This window comes from Nymphaea colorata, chromosome 10, assembly GCF_008831285.2.
Source record: "Nymphaea colorata isolate Beijing-Zhang1983 chromosome 10, ASM883128v2, whole genome shotgun sequence".
Lineage (NCBI taxonomy): Eukaryota > Viridiplantae > Streptophyta > Magnoliopsida > Nymphaeales > Nymphaeaceae > Nymphaea > Nymphaea colorata.
Genome location: NC_045147.1, coordinates 15,881,217 through 15,904,978, shown reverse-complemented (window position 1 = coordinate 15,904,978; position 23,762 = coordinate 15,881,217). Strand labels below are relative to the sequence as shown.

The following is a 23,762-nucleotide window of genomic DNA, read 5'->3' as shown; positions in this document are numbered from 1 at the left end:
AGTCTATTCTATTTAGAAACGCTTTAAAACTATCACATAATTATGATACAACTTCATGTTTGGCATCTGCAAACCTTTCATCATTTGCTACAATAGACTTTAACAATTGATGTATATAAATTCTTTCATTGTTATGATGTGTCATTATATAATTTTATTTGTTATTAATGAAAAATTTAAAAAAAACTTTTAATATGACATAAGCGGTGAGCATGTGCCATAGGAGAGAAATATAAAAGATATATGATGATGACTACTTAGGCGGAGTTCCGTTTTTCTCTAGATAAGAGCGAAATCAAAGGAAGGAGATTTTGCCAAGAAAATGAAACCATCCTGGGTGAGATATGAAACAATTGTTTACTACGAAGGCGAACCTGTGAAAACATGTTCGGAGGGATCTACGAAATATAGCCTTTGAAATTTGTTCACTTGTTCATCGAAAACCATCTGTTTTTTCTGCAGAGTTCTATTGAGACATAATCAGAGTTGAAAGGAGTAACAGTAAATTCATTCGACTTTCAACACAGTTTTTGACTCAAAGACCAAGAGAACGAAAGAAGCTTCGACCTCTTACTTGGCAGTGGGATTTTCTCTCACTCGCCCGGTCCTTATTGATAACTAAGAGGAAAATTTTGGAGTATACTGAAAGCCTAATCCCAGAACGACCTGCGACCAAAGGAAACTATTGGCTCAAACCCCAAAATAAAATCTGTTTGCTTAGGAAAGCTTTTCATAGGATCAATTTTTCTGTAGCAGTTCTCAAAGAGTCGGTGGGGCTCAACTGGAGCGACAAAATTTCCAAAAAAAACTCGTAGCGAGTTTCGTTGCTCTACGATTAACAACGAGAGCAGAGGGATGGGGTCCTTTGCATCGATGCGCGAGCCACTTGCTCCAACTCTTTCCTGATTCCCTCCAAAAACTTGCTCAGTATTTCTCCTCTTATCAGCAGGGGTTGTTGCCCTTCCACACCTCTAGTAGCCGTGGCAGGCCTTGCACAAGCGTTCATGGCTGCCGCTCAAACCTCAACCTCTATCGTCTTGTCATGGTCTCTCTCTCTCTCTCTCTCTCTCTCTCTCTCTCTCTCTCTCTCTCTCTCTCTCTCTCTCTCTCTCTCCATTTGATGGTACTAATCCATTGCTCATTGGTGTGCTGTGAACTCTTGGTCTTCTTGTTGCAGGGGCTCTGGTGAAGATGGGCAGTTGGGTATTGGAAACTCGGAGGAGAAGGATTGGGTTTGCTCTGTTAGTGCTCTTGAAGGTCAAGGCGTCTGTGGTGTTGTTGCTGGTAGTAGAAATTCACTGGCAATCTGCGATGATGGGAGGGTGGGGTTCTCGGCTGCTGTTCTCAATGGGTTTGCAGTAGTTTTATTTTTGTACTTTTGTTGATATGTTTTGGCGTTTGATTACACCAGTTGTTTACTTGGGGATGGAACCAAAGAGGCACGTTAGGCCACGACTCTGATGCGCAGTCTGCCGAATCCAAAACCAAAGACACACCCATTCAGGTGAAGCCCTTACTTTGTAAAAAAAAAAAAAAAGGTGTTTCTTGCTATATGGTATTTATCCGTTAATTTTTTTTCGCTTATTTGGTTTTCTTTTTTCTGATTCGCAAATAGTATTACTTCTGTCAAATGAGTGATATTTTGCTCCTAATGATTGTAAACCATAGCGCAGGTCAAAGCATTGGGGCATGCGAGCATTGTGCAGGTGAGTGCATGGTTTTCTTCGCCTGGTTGTATAAGCACCTTCCTTAAAATACCTGCTCTTGAGTTTCATAATGTGTTCTTTTTCTCTTTCACTCTTTTTGCGTTTCTTTTTCCTTTTTTTGTCGACTTCTTTTGAGTAGCACTGGTTTTCTTTTGGTTCATGAAAATAAATATTGGTTGTATTGGTTCTGCTGCAAGAGTTAGAAGTGTAGTGTTGACTAAAGGAAATTCATTTTCTTTCGGGAATCTGATACTTTGGTGCTGAGATACTACATAGATGGATTATCTTGTCGTGCCATTGCCTGGATGATTGCCTTTTCTTTTTCCTTTTGACAGGCTGCGATTGGGGGATGGCACTGCTTGGCCGTTGATGATCAAGGCCGTGCGTACGCTTGGGGTACTTTTGTTGCACTATCCCTTCCTTTTTTCTTTTTTCCATTGAAAACTTACCTAACGTTTTTCAGTAGAATCAAATAAGAATTGCGTGATTTATGTTTAGAGTTTTTTCTTTGCAGGTGGGAATGAGTATGGGCAGTGTGGTGAGGAGCCTATTCTGAAGGATGATAATACCCGAGCTCTCAGGAAAAAAGTTGTCATCCCACAACGATGTGCTCCCAAGCTTTCCGTTCGACAGGTAAAATGTTGATCAGCTGTAGATCCTATTCTTGACTCACCGTCTTCCTTTGATTTTCCTTGGAAGCGCCAAAGAATTGAGCATTCCACTAATGATGTATAAGCAAATATGAGTCCAATGTACCTGCATGTGCATCTGCATATGGTGCTTAGTGTTATCTTTTGTATTTGCCACTATCAGTTTGTTGGTTAGTGATTTCATTAGATCTTACCAATGGTTATACCTTTGGTACTTGTATGTCTTCAGCAAATAGTTTTGAGCATCTTCCTACTCAAATCAATATTCGACGGCCACCACCTGTTCCATACTTTATAGAAGCATCAGCAGAAGAATAATGATTGACCAAGGAAATAATTTTAATTACTATGATGGCTTTGCTGAAGATATGCTTCTACACAGTCTTTATCATTTTAAATTTGCATTCAACTGTGACCTGTTTTTATGTCATCAGGTGGCTGCCGGAGGTACACATTCTGTCGTGCTCACAAATGACGGGCATGTTTGGACATGGGGCCAACCTTGGCCACCAGGTGATATGTATGCTGCTCTTTGCTTGTTCTCTTCAATGGTTTCTTAACATCGTGTCTTCTTAGCATGTAATTGGTTTATCATCTATATTTCTTTCTAATTTGAGTTATTTTAATGCTTGTCTATCATAGAAAGCAGATTTCAACTCCTGTACGAGTTCAAGGCCTAGAGAAGGTCAGGCTTATTGCTGTTGGTGCATTTCATAATCTAGCTCTTCTCGAGGATGGAGTGTTGTGGGCATGGGGTAATAATGAGTACGGTCAGCTGGGAACTGCAGATACCCAGCCAAGATCACAGCCTATTCCTGTTGAGGGTCTCTCAGGGCTCACCTTGGTTTGTGTTTCATTTGGTTCCTAACCTAACTTTTGTTCAATTTGTTGTCATGTTATATTTCAATTTTCGGTAGGAATATGGTTTGTTGAGCACTTTATTTCAGTAAGTAATTGTTCAGTCATCTAGGAATGAATGGAGACAACATTCTATGTCACATGGACGTGATATAGTCAAACTAGTGTAGAAACAGTTGACACTGTCATTAACGAAATGTTTCACTTATGTTTTTTTTATTATAAGATTATGTTAATTGTTAACAATCACATTGCATGTATGACACAATTCTTTTGTCGCTGACTCACATGGGTCCACTGTATTTACCATTTGCATTCTTTATCGACACGCCACAGTTATTGGGCACACCAAGATTCTTCATAGACACAGTCAAACATGTGTTGAGGACAGTTGACAGTTGACACTTTTCACCAAGTTAGCAATTTTCTGTGAGCTTGATTGTTTATTCTTTATTGATTTATTTTCTTCTTATTATGACATTATGTCATTAATCAAGCCATTGTTAACCTTCATATATGCTATCTTTAATGTGATCATTTTAGAACTATTCAAAACTTTGCACTTGATTGCCTAGGCCTTGCCAAGGTTGAGTCTGTTGCTTAGGCTTACTTGATGCTTTTGACTGCCATGATTTGATGATTCATGAGGCGTCCTTATAAAAATAAATGAATTAAGTTGAAGACTTGAAAGACTCAAAGAGGGTTTTTCTCGTAAGTTCATCCCACTATGCCTAACCTAATGCCAGCTAGCTGCCAAGAAGCAACATATTACCGAGTTAAATATAGGTTAGGTCAACATTCAGACTTCTGAGCATGCATCATCAGTTGATCGAAAGCAATGCAAAATAATGCACTTGTGTTGTTTGCTTCATAATGAAGTCAACAAATAAATAGCTTATACTTGTTATGAAAATAATTTCAATGTTCATGAAAAAAAACACAGCCTCCATGAAATAAAGCATAGCCATATATGTATATAGTCAATATACAGTAGAAAGCCAGCTTTTAGAAGTTGAAATTTCTCAGTAGATGAAGCTAGAGAATGAGATGCAAATACCTAAACCTTTGTGGTTAAAGAGGACTCGCTCTAGGTTGCTAAATGTTTGATCCTATGTCACACGAGTGCGTGTTCATGTGTAGACGTGGGTGCAGGTGTGGACACTAGTGTTTGGAGAACTTGAGTGCGGCAACACGAGTGCGTGTATGTGTATCAACAATAACATTTTAAGCAAACGGACACATTTGTTCATTGTTTATATGTGTAAGATATAAGTCAATAAACAAAAAATTGCCAAAAAACTAGGAAAAATAAATCTGCCGTGTCCAAGGTGTCTCATACCCGCACCGTGTCCAGTCATGTCAACATGAGTATGATGCCTTTCCAGGAGTGTCTATGTGATATAGGTCTCATGTTTTCTATGTACACGAGTCTCAGAATGAGCTGCAGTGGACCAAATTTTATGATTTACAGGGCATCTCAAGAGGCAGTTATAGTAGGTTTTGTAAAAAACCGCAGGATAAATTAATTTGATGGATGTTATTGTGAAAACAAACAAATGTGCTGGTAGAATCAGTCGCATGGCTACTAGGTCTGCTTGGCTTGGATAGAAAACTACCTTTTTTCATCTACAATCACTAATTTTCTTTTTTTAGTTAAAAGCACTCCTAGTCCTAGGTACTAGCTGGTAACCTAAAAGCCTATGCTGAGAGCCTGAGGCACCTAGCCAGTGCAAACAGAACAGCATTATTGTTTTAATTTCTAACTATTGATTTTTTTTTTTCCTGGTATATTCATTGAGGTGAAGGTTTTCCAAAACCCGCACTTTGGCCCCATTGTCTCCCTTTCTTTCAACTCCTATTTATTTTTTTCCGCATTTTTTCTTTTGGATATGACTGGCTCAGCACTGTCCAGGCCTTTTTGCCACCTACACACTCCTAGTGTCTTTATTACATAGATTGCAGGGGTAGCTTCAACCTCAGTGGGAAGTTATATTAGTGAATCAGGGTTAGTTTTAGGGCCATTTGAAATTTTGAACTAGTCTTTGGCCATGGTAATGAAATGAGGAGTGGCATTGTTTGAAGTCACTATAGGACTAGCAACCTGTCATCCATAATCCACAAATCATGCCACCTGCTAACCATGACTTCCTACCGGAGACTAATGACATGGCTTGTGACATGTAGATTGTTTAGCTTCTTCTACATTGTGCAGAGATGATATCTAGATCTTGTGGTTTAGTTGTTTATGGATTATGGCATTTCCTTTATGAAGGATGTGTGTTATCGTTCAAGTGATGAGTACTTATAATCCTCTGGTTATTGTGGCAGAATTTCAGTTGTGGACTTGTATGAGATTTAGCTGTAAATGTCCGAGACTACCTAGTTACCTTTTAATATTCTGTAGATATTATCATTTTTTGGATAAATCCCAGATGGGCACCTAGTTTGATGCTTTCAGCAATGTTTTAGTTGATCAGGCTCAGTTTCCATTCAAGGCAACTGTACATCAGGTAGTTTCAAAGTTATCATAACTCACAATCACCCATATGGGCCTATATAAGCAAAGGGGGTTGAGTGGCTATGCACCAATCACTAGTACACCTTTACTCTCGTAATAGATTGTCAGCATGATGCTTCCTAAGATGGTATTTTCATTTGGTTGACTCAATGTTCCCTGAACTAATACGCGCGCACATGGAAAAACAGAATGGTGTTCACCAAGTTTTGGTACACCCTTTTATGCCCCAGGTTAAATGAGAATAATTTTTACTTGATCTGATAATTTGGATAGAGCCAACATAGTTCTGTAACAAATCATGCTTTAGAACATTTCTGAAAATGAATTCATGTCTCTTTGATTTATCATGACCTTTATTTTCCTCCTTAAATCTTAAGATGATGTGCTTCAAAAGGTTTTTGGTTTACTAAATAAACTATGTATATCACATTTAGGAAATTATTTTGGCTATTTGATCAGATAGTTTCAATACAGGGACCATCCTGTCACTCAAATATATCTGGATGGTCTCATCTACTTCTTTTGCTGTCTAAGGGACTTCAGGTTCTTTCAACTACTTTTATAGCCGCTTTTCACAAATCCAACTGCAGGAATGGTTGCAACTTGTCCAAAATTATATGCTAAAGAAACGAAAGAAACACGATGTGTGAATTGGATTTTGTATGGGTTTAAAATTAATGGTTTGAGCTTTCTGGGCTCATAAAATCTGTCTAGACATTGTACTTTCATGATTTTTTATTTTGTCCCCCTGCATTTTGAGCTATTCTGTATGGTACCTATATTGTTACATTTTTGGAAAATGCTTAAAATACCAACACCCAGATGGAAAATTGTGGACCGCTCAGTTTTAAGTTCCCATGTGTCTAAGACTCTAAGTTACTTCAATCTTGAAATCTAGGTCCACTAATATGTGAAAAGTGTCCGACGATTATGCACAAGGAGTACATGCATCCTCCTGGCATATGTTCGTTATTTCTTTCATCAGTATTTATCTCAAATGACATGCAATAGTACATTTTGGATAGGAACAGGTGGAACCTTGCAAAATAGGATCAGTGATACACTGTTAGATGCCAGTAATTCTTTCTGCAGATTTCATGTTCTTCAAGTTATGTGAATGGTAATACTAATAAGCATTTCTCTTTGTTTGAGAGGAAGTTCCTCTTTGAGGCAAGAAAAGAGTGCCAAAATAATTGCTTGGTACTCTGTTGATCATGGGGCTTCTTTTCTCACTGTTTGTTGATTTGCTAAATTTTTATTGATTTATGAAATTCATTTATTTGTCCAGTGCCATTGATTTTTAAGCACATAAATGAATTTTTAGTTTCCCTGATTTCTGGAAGAATAAAAAACTCATTTATGCTATGTAGGCTGACATTGCTGCTGGAGGATGGCATTCTACTGCGTTGACTGATGATGGAGAGGTATCTTTCATTCTCTCTCTCTCTGTCAAGATATATACATATATGTTATATATATATATATATATATATATATATATATATATATATATATATATATATATATATATTGGAACCTTTATCCCTGGTTGGTAGTTCTTAGTTTTTTATGAACAGAGCACGTGTGAATAATAATAAATTGTGTCTGGATAATGTTTCTTATGGAAAAATAATATCCATATTAAAACAAAAAGAATAAGTCAGATAGTGTTCTTGGCGATCGTGATGATGATAGTGGTGGCCTTGCCTGTGGTAGCAAGTTCTGATGGTGTTCATGATCGCAGTTGCTTGGTGATGAACTGATGATGTAGTTGTAGTGGTGAGGTAATGGCAGAGATGGTGGCAAGGGCAGTAACAGTAGCATCAGCAGCACTTGGGTGGTGTTGGTGGCGAAAGGATCATATCAGCAGTAATGATGGCAGTGATGGTGGGAAGCAGTAAAATGGTACTGGTGGCAGAAGTTGTATTTAGGAAAGTGATGGTGATGAGGTATTGGTCAACAGTGGTGATTGCAAGTTGGTGGTGGAATGAAAGAGAAAAGGGTGGAAGTAGAAAAGAGACCTCGCTTAAAGTTGTAAAAGTTTCACTAAAGACAAAGACAAAAATAAACAGCATCGAGCTATTTGTGGACTAAAGACAGAGAGAACAGGCAGATTATATCTCCAGGGTTTCACTTTCAAACCTTATATTTGACGATGATTTCATGCAGGTATCAGAAATCAGTAGTCAGTGGCTGCTCATACTAAAATTGTTTCGAGATAGATAGTCCAAAAGCTTGACCCTTCACAGTGTAGGACTTCATAACCGGGAAAAAAAAGTCCGTTGTCATTTTAGATGTCGCTAAAGATGGTATAGTCTTTAACTTAATTCTTTCTTTATTTTCTGTTAACTGAACATGCATCTATTATTGGAAATTTGCAATTTTTCATTATATGTAATTCACTGTGAAGTAGCAAGCTATCAGAGTTCACCTGTTAGCCGAGTCTTTCACTTGGTTGTTCATTGTACTTGAGCTTTGAATTTGACAAGTACACTGTTGGTGTAACAGTTATCCTTTACGATAACAATGTCTTGTTTTGCTGTTTCTATTTGAAGCAATGAATCTTATAGCTTCATTGCTTCTGAACCTTATCAAATAAACCATAGTTGTGTGTTTTTCCTTATTTGTTAGAATATTTCCTTGCGTTAAATATAGAAACAATGTCCTATCACGAGCATCTAAGCCATTCCTATTTGTTTTAGTCATGCATGCCGAATGCTGATGAATAACTAATTTGACTCAGTTGAGAACTAATACGTGTAACAACTCCATGTATAGAAAGTTCTGCTGTCTTTCTCAGGAAGAGAGACTTTGTCATCTTCAACTAAAACATTCAATTCTAGTGCAGAAGAGTGGTCTGTACTTCATAACCGGAGGCGGAGACTATCATAAAAGTGCAATGTCATGTGTCTTCAATTTTCTCATGGTCTGTACTTCGAACTGTGACTGTAGGTTTATGCATGGGGGCGAGGTGAGCATGGTAGGCTTGGCTTTGGTGATGACAAGAGCAGCAAAATGGTTCCTCAGAAAGTGAATCTTCTCTCTGGCTTGGGGATTGCTCAGGTACTTGAACATCCTTTGCAAAACGAAGAGCCTGGTTTCCTAATTTTCTATATTAATCCGAGTGATTATATTCGCAGATTTCATGTGGAGGAACTCATTCCGTTGCTCGAACCCGTGATGGTCGTATGTTCTCGGTAAGTATCAATTAGTTAAGACTCTACACAGTTGGAAAGTTGAACTGATTAATTATCTTGTATTGCCCTTGAAAGTTTGGACGAGGAGATCATGGACGTCTGGGTTATGGTCGTAAAGTGACAACTGGTCAACCGATGGAGGTTCCAATAGGCCTTCCGCCACCAAAGGGACTTGAAGATACAGAAGGGCGCTGGTTCGTGGAACAGGTTGCCTGTGGTGGGCGACACACGCTTGCAATTGCCTCATGGATCAGTGAGCCACAGTAGTTGATATCTGGTTCATGTTTGATAATAAGTTTCCATATGATGATAATTAGGGAACGGAAAGGAATGCATTAGAATTGATAATATGGAAAAGAAAAAAGGGGAACTTCAATTGTAATAAAGTTATAAAAGCAAGATAAAAACTCAATTAATCGAAAATTTTACTGTATGGTTTCTTGTTTTGAAAGGGCGCGGTCATTACTTTCTTCGAAGTCATTCCGAATTATTTGTGATACAGGAACTTTTTTTTTTTCAGGTGGGGGGGATGGGGTTGGGGTTGATGTGATCCATTTAGAGCCACATTATCCCGCTGTTTCATCTGCTACATGAAATGACCATTGCTTAGAGCGTGTGACTGTTAACCGTTGCTGGATTGTTCAAAAGCAGGAAGTAGGAAAGTGATCTTAATATGTGAAAACTAATTTGGAACGAGCAGGCTGAACTAAGCTCAATCTCCAAGAATTCCATACCACTAATAGGAAATTTGATTGGAATGCTGCACATTCTGCGGGCGTTTTGTTCTTTTCTTTCTCTTTCGCTTTTCAATTTAAGAGGCTTGCTTAGCAACTTATTGGTTGTCTTTAGTACGGTAGGAGTTGTTTGACATACTTCAGTTTTATGGTAAAGAAGGAAGAATAACTGCGTTCTATATTGAAGGGTTTCCAAAATCTTTCATGGATGAAGAATCTTCTGATTCCCTCCTTACTAGTTGATAGTCAAGTGCCTCGATTTACTTTACATTGAATGACTGCTCTGACGTTTGCATTAATAAAGTGGGGCTCGCAGAAGCGTCTTTCATGGGACATTTATATCAACCCCATTTTCTTCTCCCATAAAAGGAAATGCACATTAGTGTGCCACTGGACTCGTCATATTCCAATTATAAGTTCTTTTTCTTAGGCGTTTCCTTTCCCATAGGAGGCGTCCTGAAAACAGGTGGTATACCCAGCTTGGAACGTGCAGCATGGAAACAACAGTAAGGAAGCAATATTTCTGCAGTTTATAAATGTAATTGGCATTCAGGAATCATTCTACAGTTCAGTTTAATTGACATTCATCTTTCATGATGAGGTGAGCTTTGGCGTTGTATCAAGATGTGCTCACAATTAAGTTGGCATCTAAAGTCATTCCAACCTAAGAGAAAAGTCCTGCAGGTGAATGTGCTTTTTGTTTCTTTGTCTAATTTGAGAAAAAACTAAACATGTTCATACGCAAAAAATGGAGGAACTATCAATTGTTTGCTGCAATTAAGGCAATGCAACATACTGAAAATAAAAAATTTCACGAGTACAAAATTGAAAGGGTCTCGCATATGGTTGAGAAAATGATGCAGCCATTTCTCCAACTCGCTTTCTTATGGAAGCCACACCTTTGGAATAGTTAAGACAGAAGATGAATCTCTCTTCCACATTCATCTCTCTCTCTCTCTCTCTCTCTCTCTCTCTCTCTCTCTCTCTCTCTCTCTGAGCATTCATCATCAGAGCTCTCCGTTCTTGATAGAAACCCCCAGCTTGCCTGCAACTATAAGGGTAGTAGTCATGCCCAAGAACATCCCATGCTCGATGACACCAGTGAGGCCCAAAATGGCCTCACTTGCCGCCTGCAGGTCTCCGATAGGCCCCTCAAAGAACAAGTCCACAACGTAATTGTTGTTGTCCGTGAGGAACGGCTCGCTTCCGTCTCCGCACCTCCTGAGCTTCGCGCGGCAGCCCACCTTCTCAAAGAGGCTCTGCAACCTCCTGGCCGTGTACTCCCAACAGAAGGGGATGATCTCGACGGGGACGGCCATGCCGCTCTCTCCCAGATTCTGCACCTGCTTCGTCTCGTCGACAATGACCACGAACTTCCGAGCCGCGCCCTCGACCATCTTCTCCCTCAAAAGCGACCCGCCTCGGCCCTTGATGAGGTTGAGGTGGGGATCGACCTCGTCCGCGCCGTCGATGGCAAGGTCGAGCACAGGATGCTCGGCGAGGTCCGTAAGCGGGATGCCCACCAAGGTCGCCTGCGCCTCCGTCTTCTTGGACGTAGGCACGCCGACGATGTCGCGCAACTTGCCGCTTCGGAGGAGATCACCAATGCGGTCGATGGCGTGGGCGGCAGTGGAGCCGGTGCCCAGGCCAAGGACCATGCCGCTCTCGACGTAGTCCACCGCCCGGTACGCGGCGATCCTCTTGAGGTCATCCTGGGAGAGGGGAGAAGGAGGTGAGGTGGATGGCGGTGGTGGAATTGGTGGGGAGGAGACCGGCGTTGTGGAGTCGTCCAGGAAGGGAAGGGGAGGGCATGGAACCGCCATGTCCGCCGGCACCATGCAAGCGCGATGAAGAGAGAGTGAGTGCGTGAGGCTACTGGCTATTGGGGATGCTCTTCCAATGAAAGGAAGCTACTTGTCAAATTAGAGGGGGAGAAAAAAAAGAGAGGGAGAGCCGATTTTCCAATGAAAGGAAGATCTTTGACAATTAATAAGGTCTGCTTCGTCGTGGACACAAAGAGAGAGCGGGAGCGAGAGAGAGCTTCAACGAGCATCTTTGGCGAGCGGGATTGTAAAACTGTGCAGGGAGAAACTTTGGCTTCCCTCCCTCAGATTTTTGCCTCCTGTGGACTCGAACGTCCTCAGTCCCTAAATAGGCATTGCAATTGCAGGTTGGAGAGCTAAGATTCACATTAACCTTTGTACTATGATGTGATCTTTTTCTTTTTTCTGTTTCTCGCCAATATGCAGATCAAGAAGCTGTGATGGGGAAAAGAATACGTCAAGAGCATGGCCAACAGGAAACTTTCTATTTAGTGGTGGAGAGGAGAAGGGGATTACGGAATCCAAAAAAGTAGGCAACATATTGGAAGCAGCTGCGTTGGTACTTGTGCCTATTGCATTTAATATAATTATAATGATTATCATTTCTAGGCCATACATTTTTTATATACATAAGATTTTGGCTAAGATTTTCCTTCTGTTCTTGGCCCTCCCCCATCACTCCCATCGAACAGAGAAAAGGGCTACGACTCTCTCTCTCTCTCTAGACTGGCAATTCATGGATCAGATATCACTGGATGGGGATTAATGTTAAAGTTGGACGCAATTAAAAAAAGCGCGGTCCAGATTTAACCTACTCAAATTCAACTTTTTTTTTGGGTATTTGCAAGACAGACAATTCGATTAAGAAAGTCCATTTATGATTGGTAAATGGGATTGAACAAACTTATATGCCACGATAATCAAACCCATGTTCTCATGTCAAGCACAATATTGTCAAAGTTTGTTAGCGATAGAGAATAGAAGTACACAATAAGCATGTTCTTAATATAGAATTCTAAGTCGAGCGAAACATGCATTTGATACTTGTGCCAACGTTGTCTTTTGAACATTTTTCATGTAACTGATAGAATGCATGCTTAACTAGGGGCCGTTTAGATGACAGCTCAAAACCATGTTTGGGATTTGCCTGCAAAACGCAATTTCAGGCGGGTTTTGGATAACAAAATTTGGTTTACCAAAACGCTGAGAAAACCTGGCTCCCCATAAACATAGGGCTCCTTGATGTTCTCTCCTAAATTTTGAGGCACTAGTTGGTGATATTTAAAATTAAAAGCAAGTTAATTTTTCACATGCAGTGATTTCTCTCCCTCATCTTAGCTGAGAAAAAATGATAATTTTCAAAGTTAAGAAGACGTAAAGAAAAATCAAGCTTCATCCAATTCAATATGCAGGGATTGCTACCGGCTGATATAAGCAGGCCTACTTGAATATTTCTTTTGTCTGTACAATCCAAGGTGCCCCCTAGCTGCAGCCCGCAACAAAAGTGCCCAAAAATCAAAGAAATATCGTGTTTCTCATCATTAAGGGAGGAGGAATAAACAAATAAGCCTTAAAGATTTAAGAATATATATATATATATATATATATATATATATATATATATATATATATATATATATATATATATATATATATATATATATATATATATATAAGTTTTTTCACATCTATCCTAACATAACCAGCGTAAAGTCTGTAACTAGGCAACTTGCTAGCATGGTCTGTAATTAGGCAACTCAGAGGCAAAAACACAGATCTGTACTAGAAAAAAAGAAAAAGGAAATTTTATAATCTTGGATGTATTAAATTTTCAGTAGCAAAGCGTGCTTACATTCCTAAGCTTTCGAAGCATAGGAAATCGAATGAATTTTGCAGTTCAGGTAGGTCAGCATGATGGTACTCATAGGCTCACTAGCATTTAACAAGTTCATGTGACACCATTATTCTAAATCAGAGAGAACCCGCCTTCATTTGTCAGAATATTCCGAATGCCTCACCATTATATTATTCCTGACAACATTTACATGTCCTTCAGTATGTATGGCAGTAGTGCCCTTAAGATATTCAAGATAAGGCTCCTTTTGGAATTGTCCATTCAAAAGGAGAAACTCAGCAATAAAGTTTGCGTAAGGAGGCTCACAAGAAAGTGACATAGTTGCAGCAAATCGCCAAAAAATTGGCATAGTAAGCTATTCAATGGGTCCCTTCCACCTCCGTCAGTATGATAACGGTAGCTAAAGATGCGTTTTATTATCTTTACTACTGCGAATATCAACATCCTGCACGAACTAAACTCTCTCTCTCTCTCTCTCTCACGTGTCAAGATACTTTATCGACACTGTGAAGCACATAATTCAATGTCCACTCAAGTTGCTGGACCCTCAACAATGCTTTTCATTTAAAAGCGCTGATGCTGGTACATTGATCAGCATCAAGACCTTTTGAATGAAGAGAGAAAGGAAAACTCATTTTTTAAAAGCTGAAGTATGACATACCAAGTTGACTAGACCACAGTAGCCACAAAATACGGTCTTATCTGCTATAGAACCTAAAATGAATTACTGCAGTATTCACAACTTTATTAAATCCTGGCAGTTGAAGAATGGCATCAAATAAGAGGCTATCAGTCCCAACGTTTAATAATATACAAGAAGGAAATATCAAAAAACTACTTGTGATAAAAATGGGCAATTTATAAAAGTTATGATCAAATGGAACTACAAAAAGATAGAAGTTTTCTTTCTTGACATTCGTCACTCTTGTACACTTTCTTGAATATCGGTGTCAACCCTTCGGTTGATTACTTCCCTCGCCCTTGCACTTCTGTACTGCAGCCGTTGGTGAAGGGCCTCAGCCATCTGATCGAAAAATTCTGCATCCCATGCATTGATTAGGGCAGGGTCTTCTGCATAGCAGATGTAGATAGATGTCACGGCACTTTCAACCACCACCATTGCCAGGCCAACCTAAGGCAAATACAATACTTTATAAGCCAAGCTTCATGATGATGAATTCTAAGCATTTCCACTTTAATCTTTATACCACAGCATAATCAAATTCAAATAACAAATTCAGTACACAGAAAACAACAATCACGTGGTTTCCAATAGGATGGTTGTACATAATGATTCATGATATGGTAAATCAGGCACAATCTAGAAATTCTCCTTCTCTGCTAATATTGACATTTAAATAAGTTTAAAGGCACTTTCAGATCAATTGGACAGATGAATTGTGTTTTGATGAAAATATTCCATTAAATTGCTTTTGGTGTAGCATCAACCTCTCAATCCTACAGTTGGTCAGGAAGCTAGCCCTGGCATTTTGGACCTACAGAAGCAAACCATGTGCATAAACATCACAAACCCTTCAGTATGTTCCAGCACAAAGGACTTCTTGTGGAGGTTCCTATGGTCATGCGAAGGGGCACTTGCTCACTCGCTTCAGCTGGACCAAGAAAATAAAAACACTATTCTACTGCAGCTGTGCAGTCAAGGGGTGGCTGTTGCTTTAAACAGTGAGTTCCAGAATTTGATAAAAATGAAGCAGATGCGTACTCGCTAAAATCGATGCATGCTATAAGAGATGACAGAAAATTCTTCAATGAATCAAACAGGATGCCAGGTGGTTAAACAGCATTGCAGCCACGTAATGGACATTGGTTTTTAAAGGAGGAATATTTCATTGCTTAATGTGGTCAACACACAGATTTGGGAAAAAACAAAATGCACGTGATTCCAGCATTTCATTCAACTGCCAGTTTTTTCTTGACTGATTGTACCTATCTGAAATAAAAATATTCACCTTGTTGTCCCTTTTAATTAACAAAATATGTCAACATACACTCTTTTGTTGAAGCAGTTATAATAACATAGCATAGGTATTTTATTTTGTTGACTAAACGGTCTGCCTAGTGACCAATGCAAGATTTGGACATGTTTTCAAATGTCTGATAAGTGGAACATTTTTGTAATTCTTCCAAAAAGAAAACACATTTAAGAACTCACCAAGGTCATTCCCATCAACATAGAGGTAAAACCAACCATAACCACTCTATCTCTTCGCTTAAACCATGTCCACGTCCCAGCCGCAGTTCCAGCAATTAGCCCACCCAATATAGTACCCATTAGCAAAACTGCTCCAGAACAATCATAAGCTATAAGGGCCTCAATTCCTGTAGACTGAAAAAGCTCCCATGCATCCCTTGCTGAGCGGTTAAAGCTCTTACCATGAACTGCTATCTGTAAATGAGATAACAGAATCTCAGTATTTCTTAATACAAATGGGTAAATATAACTAAAGCAAGAAAAGGGTAGTGACAAGCATTCATGCAAGAAATTAGGAGTGCAGAGTCTACTTCTAGACAAAACTCATTTCAATAAAGGGTCTCAACAAGATGAAATGTGATCTCCAACAATAGCTTGTAAAAGTCTGGTAAAACATACATCTTTACAAAGAAACATAAAAGGCACTCATATAAAGACTCAAAAACACTTCCTTATATCTGATAAACACATAAACCATGGAAAACTCCTCTTATGAGGCTCAAGTGAAATAAACATTGATAAAGTGCATATCACATCACCAAATTCCGAAAGCCAAAGGAAAGAAAGGTCAAGCCAGAATGCACGCTTGGACATGGACCCACCAACAAACTCAAACATTAAGAGATTGAAAGCTTTAGCATTTCATTTTCATTCAATAACACATCTGCTAGTTCCAAATACCTGGGAAAAGGTTCACTTAAGCAGCAGATAGAGTTTCTAGGAATATGTCGATTCAAACATTCTTGATTTTATCAATGAATAAGAGAATGCTCTCCATGGGAAGGAAATGCTGTGAATGTGGATTAAGTATTGAATACCACAGCTAAAGAATTATATACAGATTTAATAAATGGAGACTGCAAAAGGCTTCTTGTTCAAATGTTGTCAAACAGCACAAAGAGATATCGATAATACAGTTCTTGACAATGTAGACAAATCCATTGACAAATTGTACACCAGCTTAAGCAGAAGGTTGCACAGGCAATTTTGTTGAAGAAGACGGATTAACTTATCTCCGCTTGAGGGCTGCCACTTAAAGGGAATATATACACTTGGAAAAGTAGGAGCTGTAAAATTCTGAATGCAGTAGCTACCAGTCACTAAATCAACATGTCACGTGAACATAAATACAAGGGTGTGACTGAATGCCTGGTCAACCATCCATACAGAACTTGGGCAAGCACGGAAAAGTCATCCTGGATGACTTCCCCCTTTTCATTACCCACATGGGCCACATCATATGGTTTTTCTGGATTTTCAATTGGACCTATTATTGTCAATGATAAGAATGTAAATGTGTCTTATTTTTCTACATCCCCCGAGGTGCGACAGAAAGCAGAGTTAAAATCAGGAATGTGAAATAATAATCCACATTTTTCACGAACCGATGTTTATTCACCGAAACCAAAAGTGAGACAGAGTGCCATCATGTCATGGATTCTTCTCTGCCCATGCAGACAAACATGCTTCCAGGGGTCTGACTGAAGAACCTGAACAGAAGAAGTTCTCCAAGTGACGGCCACATTGGAGAAGTTATTCAGGCAACCAAGCTCACCTTAAGGGGGTGTTTACCCTGATGCAGCTTTAAAGGGTTCGACTTCCTTTTCCTTCATTTTAATACAAAAACTATTTACAGAGATGTCAGCGCTGAGGAGGGGTGCTGAACTTCACCCGTTTTTGTCATGAGTGGGCATACTGCAAGGATGACTTCTCAGTGGAACAGAAGATATTCAGGGGCATCAAATACCACATCAAGGAAACATGATCCCACTTATCTCTCCCATATATATAAATTCCTACTGTAGCAGTTGTCTCTCAAACAGTCACATCAAAGTAGGTTGACTAGGGTTTTCCAAATTCCCATCTTAATGACCACTTCCAAGCAGACTCATTGAGGAAAAAATACTGCAAGTTATCATGTAAATGCGGCTTCACTACTAGGCCAACTAGAAATATGACATCCAAGAGGCCATCCAAATTTTGGAACCAACTGAAGTTGTTTTCATGAATCAACTCCACAGATGTGATAAGAATGTTCAAAACTATAGGTTGAAAAGAAAATTGTGAAAATCCCATGTGTAGATAGGATTTTTATGGGCCAACAAATATAAGGCTGTTAAATCAACTCATTCTATAAAATTTGATATGCACATTAGACTTTGTAATTTTTTTTTTCAACCTCAAAATTTTGGACATTCCGAGTACATTGGCGTTGGTTGATTTATCGGAAATAACCTCAGGCAGATAAAAGAGACCAATGGTACCGTAGGCATCGCAATATATGTGTGTGTGTGCGTTTTTTTGTGTGTGTGTGCACTGCAAGAATATGACGATTCTGTAGAGTTGTTTGAACTTTGAGCTGACAAATTGATTGTTCTGGAGATGCCACCTAAAGGTAAAGGCTTCAAAAATCTGCCTTAGTTAGTTAATTCCCCTTTTTGCAGAACTTTTTGGACCCACACCTTTTAAGTTTCCAGCTCCAAGTCCATTTATCTAACAAGAACAGACAGATCTACCCAGTCCTCATATCCTTGCAGTACAATTGTTTCATAAAAATATATTGGGAGAGTAGAGTTAATGATGTCCAAGGTGCTGCCTGGCATTTCTGGAAATTTTATTATAAATGGATTTTACATGTCCAAAACTACAAATTTGCATAATTTAATGGTTTTAAAATCAATGATCTTAGACTTCTTGACTCATAAAATTAATCCAATGTCCTTACATTTTTTTAACATTCTGAGTTCATATGTGCTGTTACATTTATTGAAAAACACAGAAATCCCAGAAGGCATGCTGAATTTCCTATTTGTAGACATCGCCTGCCAAGAAGCTTTTGCAATAGCAAGACTTTTATCATGTTTGTTAGCATTAAGCAAAATAAGTGGGCCCCAAAATTTTTGGTAAAACATTTGCTAAAAAGAAAGCAGCCCTAATAGACGAACTGAATATATCTTAATCAAATCTTCAAAACATTCATCAATCCAACATGGATAGGAGGAGAAATGAACTAAGCAAAGTCAAGATAAGATTTTGATGTTGCATTTCAATGTCTATGGATAAGATTAAAAAATTAAGCCACTCAGATTGATAGAAACATCTGGTGCATACTGAAAAAAGAACAACATAAACCTACAATTGAAAAACGAAAGCATAAATAGTAGGTGTCAAATTTGAAATAAATGCTTGGGGTAAAACGATCTGGAGCAAGGAGACTTGCCTGTACATATGCATACTTATTGAAAAACCGAACAAGGGTCTCAACAAGATTGAACAAAAAATCAACACAGCAGAGCAAACATTCATTGTTTCCAATCTTCGATCTGATTCCTCGTATCTGTAATTTCAGAATGGAAAGATGTAAGACACATGATACACCAACTAATAACAACATTCACATGCATACACTATTTGCAAACAGTCATAGTACCTCCCACCGTATTGTCCGGATGGCAGCAGTGAAAAGTGAGCCATAGCAGATACTACCAAGAGAAGTTGTGGCTGCATGTCTTAGAGACCTTACTAATGGATTTGAAGGTAATGGCAGTCCTTCACCACCATGGATGAGCACATGGAACACCATTCCAGACACTACAACATGAAGCATATTACAAAGGACTGCACCAGTCCAAAATAAACTGACTGACAGTATCTGCCAACGAAAACAAACTCCATTACATACGAACTCTTTTGGACATACTTCAATTCATGAATAGATTAATAACTGACTGCAGAGAAAACTTGCCACCTCACCCCAAGAAGCCACCAGTGCCCTGCATCACCTGTGCTAGAAGCCACCACTCCAGCTACACCAAATGTCCAAAGTGCCAGCCACAAAAGCATCAGCACCATAAACACATATGCCACTCTCATAACTTCCGGCAGGTTCCAAACCATCTTCACAGCCTTTTGCAAGACCAACATCGTAAAAGGAAACCTGTTGATTTTATAAGAAAAAACATTTCATGCATCCCAAATGCAACTACAATAATTGTCATATTAAAAAAGAAACCAACGGTGGTCCTAGCCATTGTTTATACTTTTTAGGTTAAAGTTGACAAAGAACGTTTAGAACTAAATCAAGCCTCAAATTTGGATTCTGCATTCCCCACCCTCTTACATGAAATCTTTCTCACACTGGAATGGAAAAGTGAGACTCGTACCAAGGACAGGATAAAAAAGAACAGTCCTCCCAAAGGAGAAATATGATAATGTTTTAGTGTCAACCTGCTCTATCTATCAAGTGCAATGGAAGGAGAATGTCATTGTCAATTAATGAAAGGCTGCAAGGTACTCTATGGTTTCACTGCAAACCAATAAATACTAGAATCCTAGTGGCAACAACTATATAGTGGACATCCTTAGCAATAACATGATTACCAAGAACAAGGGTACAGCATTTTTATCCAGTATTGTAGCTAGCTGTGAATACACAAGCGTAAATACTAAATCTTGGTGCCACCAATTGTTAGTTCTTAATAGGACTGATAGTTGTAGCAATTACATCAAAATTCACAATATATAGTCTAGTATACAATTGCCCTGCAGAAAAGTATATGGATATTGAAAGCTAAATAATGAAACGTTATTTTACTTTTGCCTCTGAGGACAATTTAGGATTGTGAATGCTCATGTGATATGATTAGAGAAACATGTTTCCATGTCGTACCTGTCCATGACAGACATCACGTATGTAAAATGCAAGAGTGCACCTATTGCAAATGAGATGCCCCAAAAGATTTCATCATCCCAAAAGCATAGGACACTTATAACAGCAAGATATGTTGTAAGACTGTATACAGAAAACTTCATCATCTGGTGCGCTCGTGTACCAAGAAGAGATAACCAGGCACATCCTAGTACAGTACCAATGGCTGCTGCTACAGCGTACAAGGGCCAGAAGGTCTCCGTTTGTCCTGATTTGTTCTGAACAATCTTATTAACAAACTTGTCTATCTGCAACCTATCCGGTCTTTTGAACCTACTCACTCCAAGCACTGCAAGAAGAAAGCCAAGGCCCACCAAGTGGATGACAAAAATACACAACCAGAAAACATCTCTCCAATGCCTAGAGGAGTCGGGAATTGATCTGAATGAAGGTGTACTTCCATCATTGCTTTGGCTTAGTTGACCATCCTGACAATGAAAGAGATTTAGAAAGAAGCAAGGAGAAATAAAAACAAAAATAAATTGCAAATCCTTGAGTATAATCAGAAGCATGCATAAGATCCAACATCTATGTGCAAGCTTCCTCCATATATGTAGAAAACACCAACAGATTTGGGTTTTTCTTAAGGCAGTAATGAACTCGTAGTTTATGAAAGCGGCAGACTGCAGCAAAATTCAGGGACCAACGACATAGATAATGCAAAACCTTACCTTGATATTTTCAACACACTACGAATTTTTTGTACCAAATTTCTTGATATCACATAGAGCAAAACAAATTCCTAAACGATCATACGCATATCCAAATCAGGAGCCAAGAGCTACATATTATCACATAATTCGATGAGAAAGACGGGGCAGATCAAGAGGAAAAGTTAAACCCGTGGAGATAATGGTTTCCCTAGTATTGCTGTTGGGCCACTAAGGAGCATCAGAGCAAGCACTTTCAATCCTTCTTCTCATGTAATCTGACGTTGGGAAAACGACGAAAAGGACATGCAAAGAAATGCATTTCAGCGGATGGAGAACTAAAGCCCAGCAATCAAATTCCAAAAGCCACCATTGGTGCATAATTTAAATACCGAAGCAAATAATCACGAAAGGAAATGACTCATCACAATAGAAGAAACAAATCACCGCAAAAACGACCACCTTCCCGCAAATGAATCGACAACCAATGCAAGTAGCAGGAATGAAGAAAGGAAAGGGGAGGTGACCTCTTCTCTGGTTGGAGACGAGCCGATATCCGACCCTGAGGAGGCGTTCTGCATATCCTCGTCACATATGCGACCACTCAATTCCAAAAGGACCAAGCACGACTGGCACTCAACGTTCTAGGCCAGGAAGGAGGAAGAAGAAACGGAAAGAATGAGGAAGCAAACGAGCATAGTTCCATGCCCCAAATCTAGGACCATTTTTGCTTTAAACTGTGCCGCAACGGCTACGAAAGCATGGGTTTGGCCCTTTTGGAGAGTAACCTCTCTCTTTTTTTCTCTCTCTCCCTCCCCAAAATCCTACAAGTCATTACTCTTCCACTTCTTTCAAACTATCTTTTTGAGCAACACTTTTTTCTTTGCTTCTGTGCTGGCTTTCATGGTTAAAAGAGAAGAAAAGTAGGATGAAATTAAATACAGCCGCAACCGCCCTCTTCCTGTCTCTTAGACACGCTGGTCTCATGAGCGATGGAGGGCAGAAAAGATGGCAAATTCTCTCTCTCTCTCTGTGGGTCCTAGCCTCTTGGGCTTGGCCCTCTCTCTCTCTCTTGCTGTGGGTCCTAGCTTCTTGGGGCTGCGTCATTCTCGACCCAAGTTGGCCATTGATCTCCCTGTAGGTGGATCATTGTCCAGTCCAACTTCCACATGGAGCTCTCTCTCTCTCCTAAGAGTATAGCTGGTGGGGGGTTGTAGCCGTTATTCATACCGAGTATAGAGCCAAGCGTTTGATGTGAGCCACATTTAGTTCTGGAACCAAGTTCATGTTGGCGGATTTCTGCAACCTGCCATTTCTCTGCTAAGGCAGGCCTGAATCAGAACAACCGGCTCTCCCCTTCCATCCCCTCGATGTCCAACACCTCACAGGAAAGAAAAGAAAAAGAACAGAGGACTCCCGTCCAATTCTTGACTTTGCCCTTGCCAGTTATGCAAACTCCCCATGGCTGGTCGACCGGTCGTTCCCCTCCCCGCTAACGTCATCAGATCCGCCATTGATGCGGCCCCTAGACTGTCTCGAGTCAACGGCCATAAATATTGGCAATTTGAACCGCCCATTAGTACATCAAGTAATCTCCATACGCATCTGTGATCTTCCTTCTTGAGATATTTTTGTTGAACATCTACCTCAAGAAATGCCTTTTTCGTGAAAAATTTTATTAATTAAGGCTGTTCACAGACATAAGAGATTGTTGGTACAGTTGGGCATGGTTCCTTGTCCCACTCCTTGTATAAGGGGAAGCCATGAGTACAATAGTGGAACCAACCAGAAATTTTACTTTAAGGTGCTTTCACATCAAGAAGAAGCGCTCATATATATATATATATATATACCATGGTTCCTTGTGCCACTCGTTGTATAAGGGGAAGCCATGAATACAATAGTGGAACCAACCAGAAATTTTACTTTAAGGTGCTTTCACATCAAGAAGAAGCACTCATATATATATATATAGTACATGTAAAAGAGTAAATATTTAAAAATATTAATGTGAAAATAAAAAACAATGGGGACGGACAGGCTGTTATATGCAATTCATTGTGCAGAGAGGGAGGGAGAAACCCTTGATAGTTGATGGATTTAAGTTATGGCTTATAAAAGTGGTCACCATCTTGGGATAATGGGATGGTTGGGCGTGATGAATACGAAAGCAACAGAAGAAAAGTAGTAGGGTTAGTTGAGATGGGGAGTCGAGTGGGGCGCTTTCATTAACCTCTGTTAAACCCTGATTGCTCTTTTTAATTTTGCGGTGCCAAACTGGTTGAATTGGATGGCTAAATTGAAGGGACTATTTTTTAACTTTTTAAGACATTCTGCATTTTAATTACGTATTTGCATTTTTTTTTCCTTTTAGAAAAGATTAACCTATGCAGAACCGGTTCATCTGAACAGTTCGATTCACCGAATTGGTTCGTGAACTGATTTTGGCTTACTGTAAAAAGTTAAAAAGTTTTAAGCGCTGCTAAATATTTGAAAAACGGTTGTCTTTTAGGGATCTTTTGGGAGGCCCACTGCCTGTTCTTAGCTGGTTGGGGATGCTAGTGGGAAGCAGAAGCGCACCATTGGACGAAGTCGGATGCTTCTGTGGCCTGATGTTGACCGATTGATGGATTTTCCGGTCAGATGAAACCACCTTGCACCTGCCGTCCGGCAAGCACAACCGCCCGTCAGTTTTGTCTCCGCAGCTCATTTCCTCTTCACGTGTCATGTTTGATAACGCAGCACCACCTTCAGCTATTCACAATTCCACCAAATCAGCCGTAAACAACTCTAGCAACGGCTCACCATTCAAACGAAACAGGAGAAATCAAAATGGAAAGAAATCAAATTA

At 39.5% G+C, this 23,762-nt stretch overlaps 3 protein-coding genes across 3 annotated transcripts; 1 reads left to right on the top strand and 2 right to left on the bottom strand.

The window, feature by feature from the left end:
* Positions 1–602: 602 nt before the first annotated feature.
* LOC116262566 (ultraviolet-B receptor UVR8-like) lies at positions 603–9,362 on the top strand. Its single transcript, XM_031642042.2, has 12 exons — positions 603–1,045; positions 1,178–1,322; positions 1,412–1,504; positions 1,674–1,706; positions 2,042–2,102; positions 2,221–2,339; positions 2,791–2,876; positions 2,999–3,200; positions 7,103–7,156; positions 8,685–8,795; positions 8,873–8,929; positions 9,005–9,362. Exons 1-12 carry the CDS (start codon positions 1,005–1,007, stop codon positions 9,194–9,196), a joined length of 1,194 nt encoding a protein of 397 aa, XP_031497902.1. The 5' UTR covers positions 603–1,004; the 3' UTR covers positions 9,197–9,362.
* A 982-nt stretch (positions 9,363–10,344) lies between these two features.
* On the bottom strand, positions 10,345–12,064 carry LOC116261853 (probable ribose-5-phosphate isomerase 2). Its single transcript, XM_031640751.2, has one exon. It carries the CDS (start codon positions 11,499–11,501, stop codon positions 10,671–10,673), a length of 831 nt encoding a protein of 276 aa, XP_031496611.1. The 5' UTR covers positions 11,502–12,064; the 3' UTR covers positions 10,345–10,670.
* Positions 12,065–14,056: 1,992 nt separating this feature from the next.
* Positions 14,057–22,381, bottom strand: LOC116263162 (uncharacterized). Its single transcript, XM_050080296.1, has 7 exons — positions 21,439–22,381; positions 20,223–20,689; positions 19,307–19,490; positions 18,984–19,205; positions 18,770–18,890; positions 15,515–15,744; positions 14,057–14,473 (listed from the first exon to the last, which is right to left on the bottom strand). Exons 1-7 carry the CDS (start codon positions 21,490–21,492, stop codon positions 14,261–14,263), a joined length of 1,491 nt encoding a protein of 496 aa, XP_049936253.1. The 5' UTR covers positions 21,493–22,381; the 3' UTR covers positions 14,057–14,260.
* Positions 22,382–23,762: the final 1,381 nt, after the last annotated feature.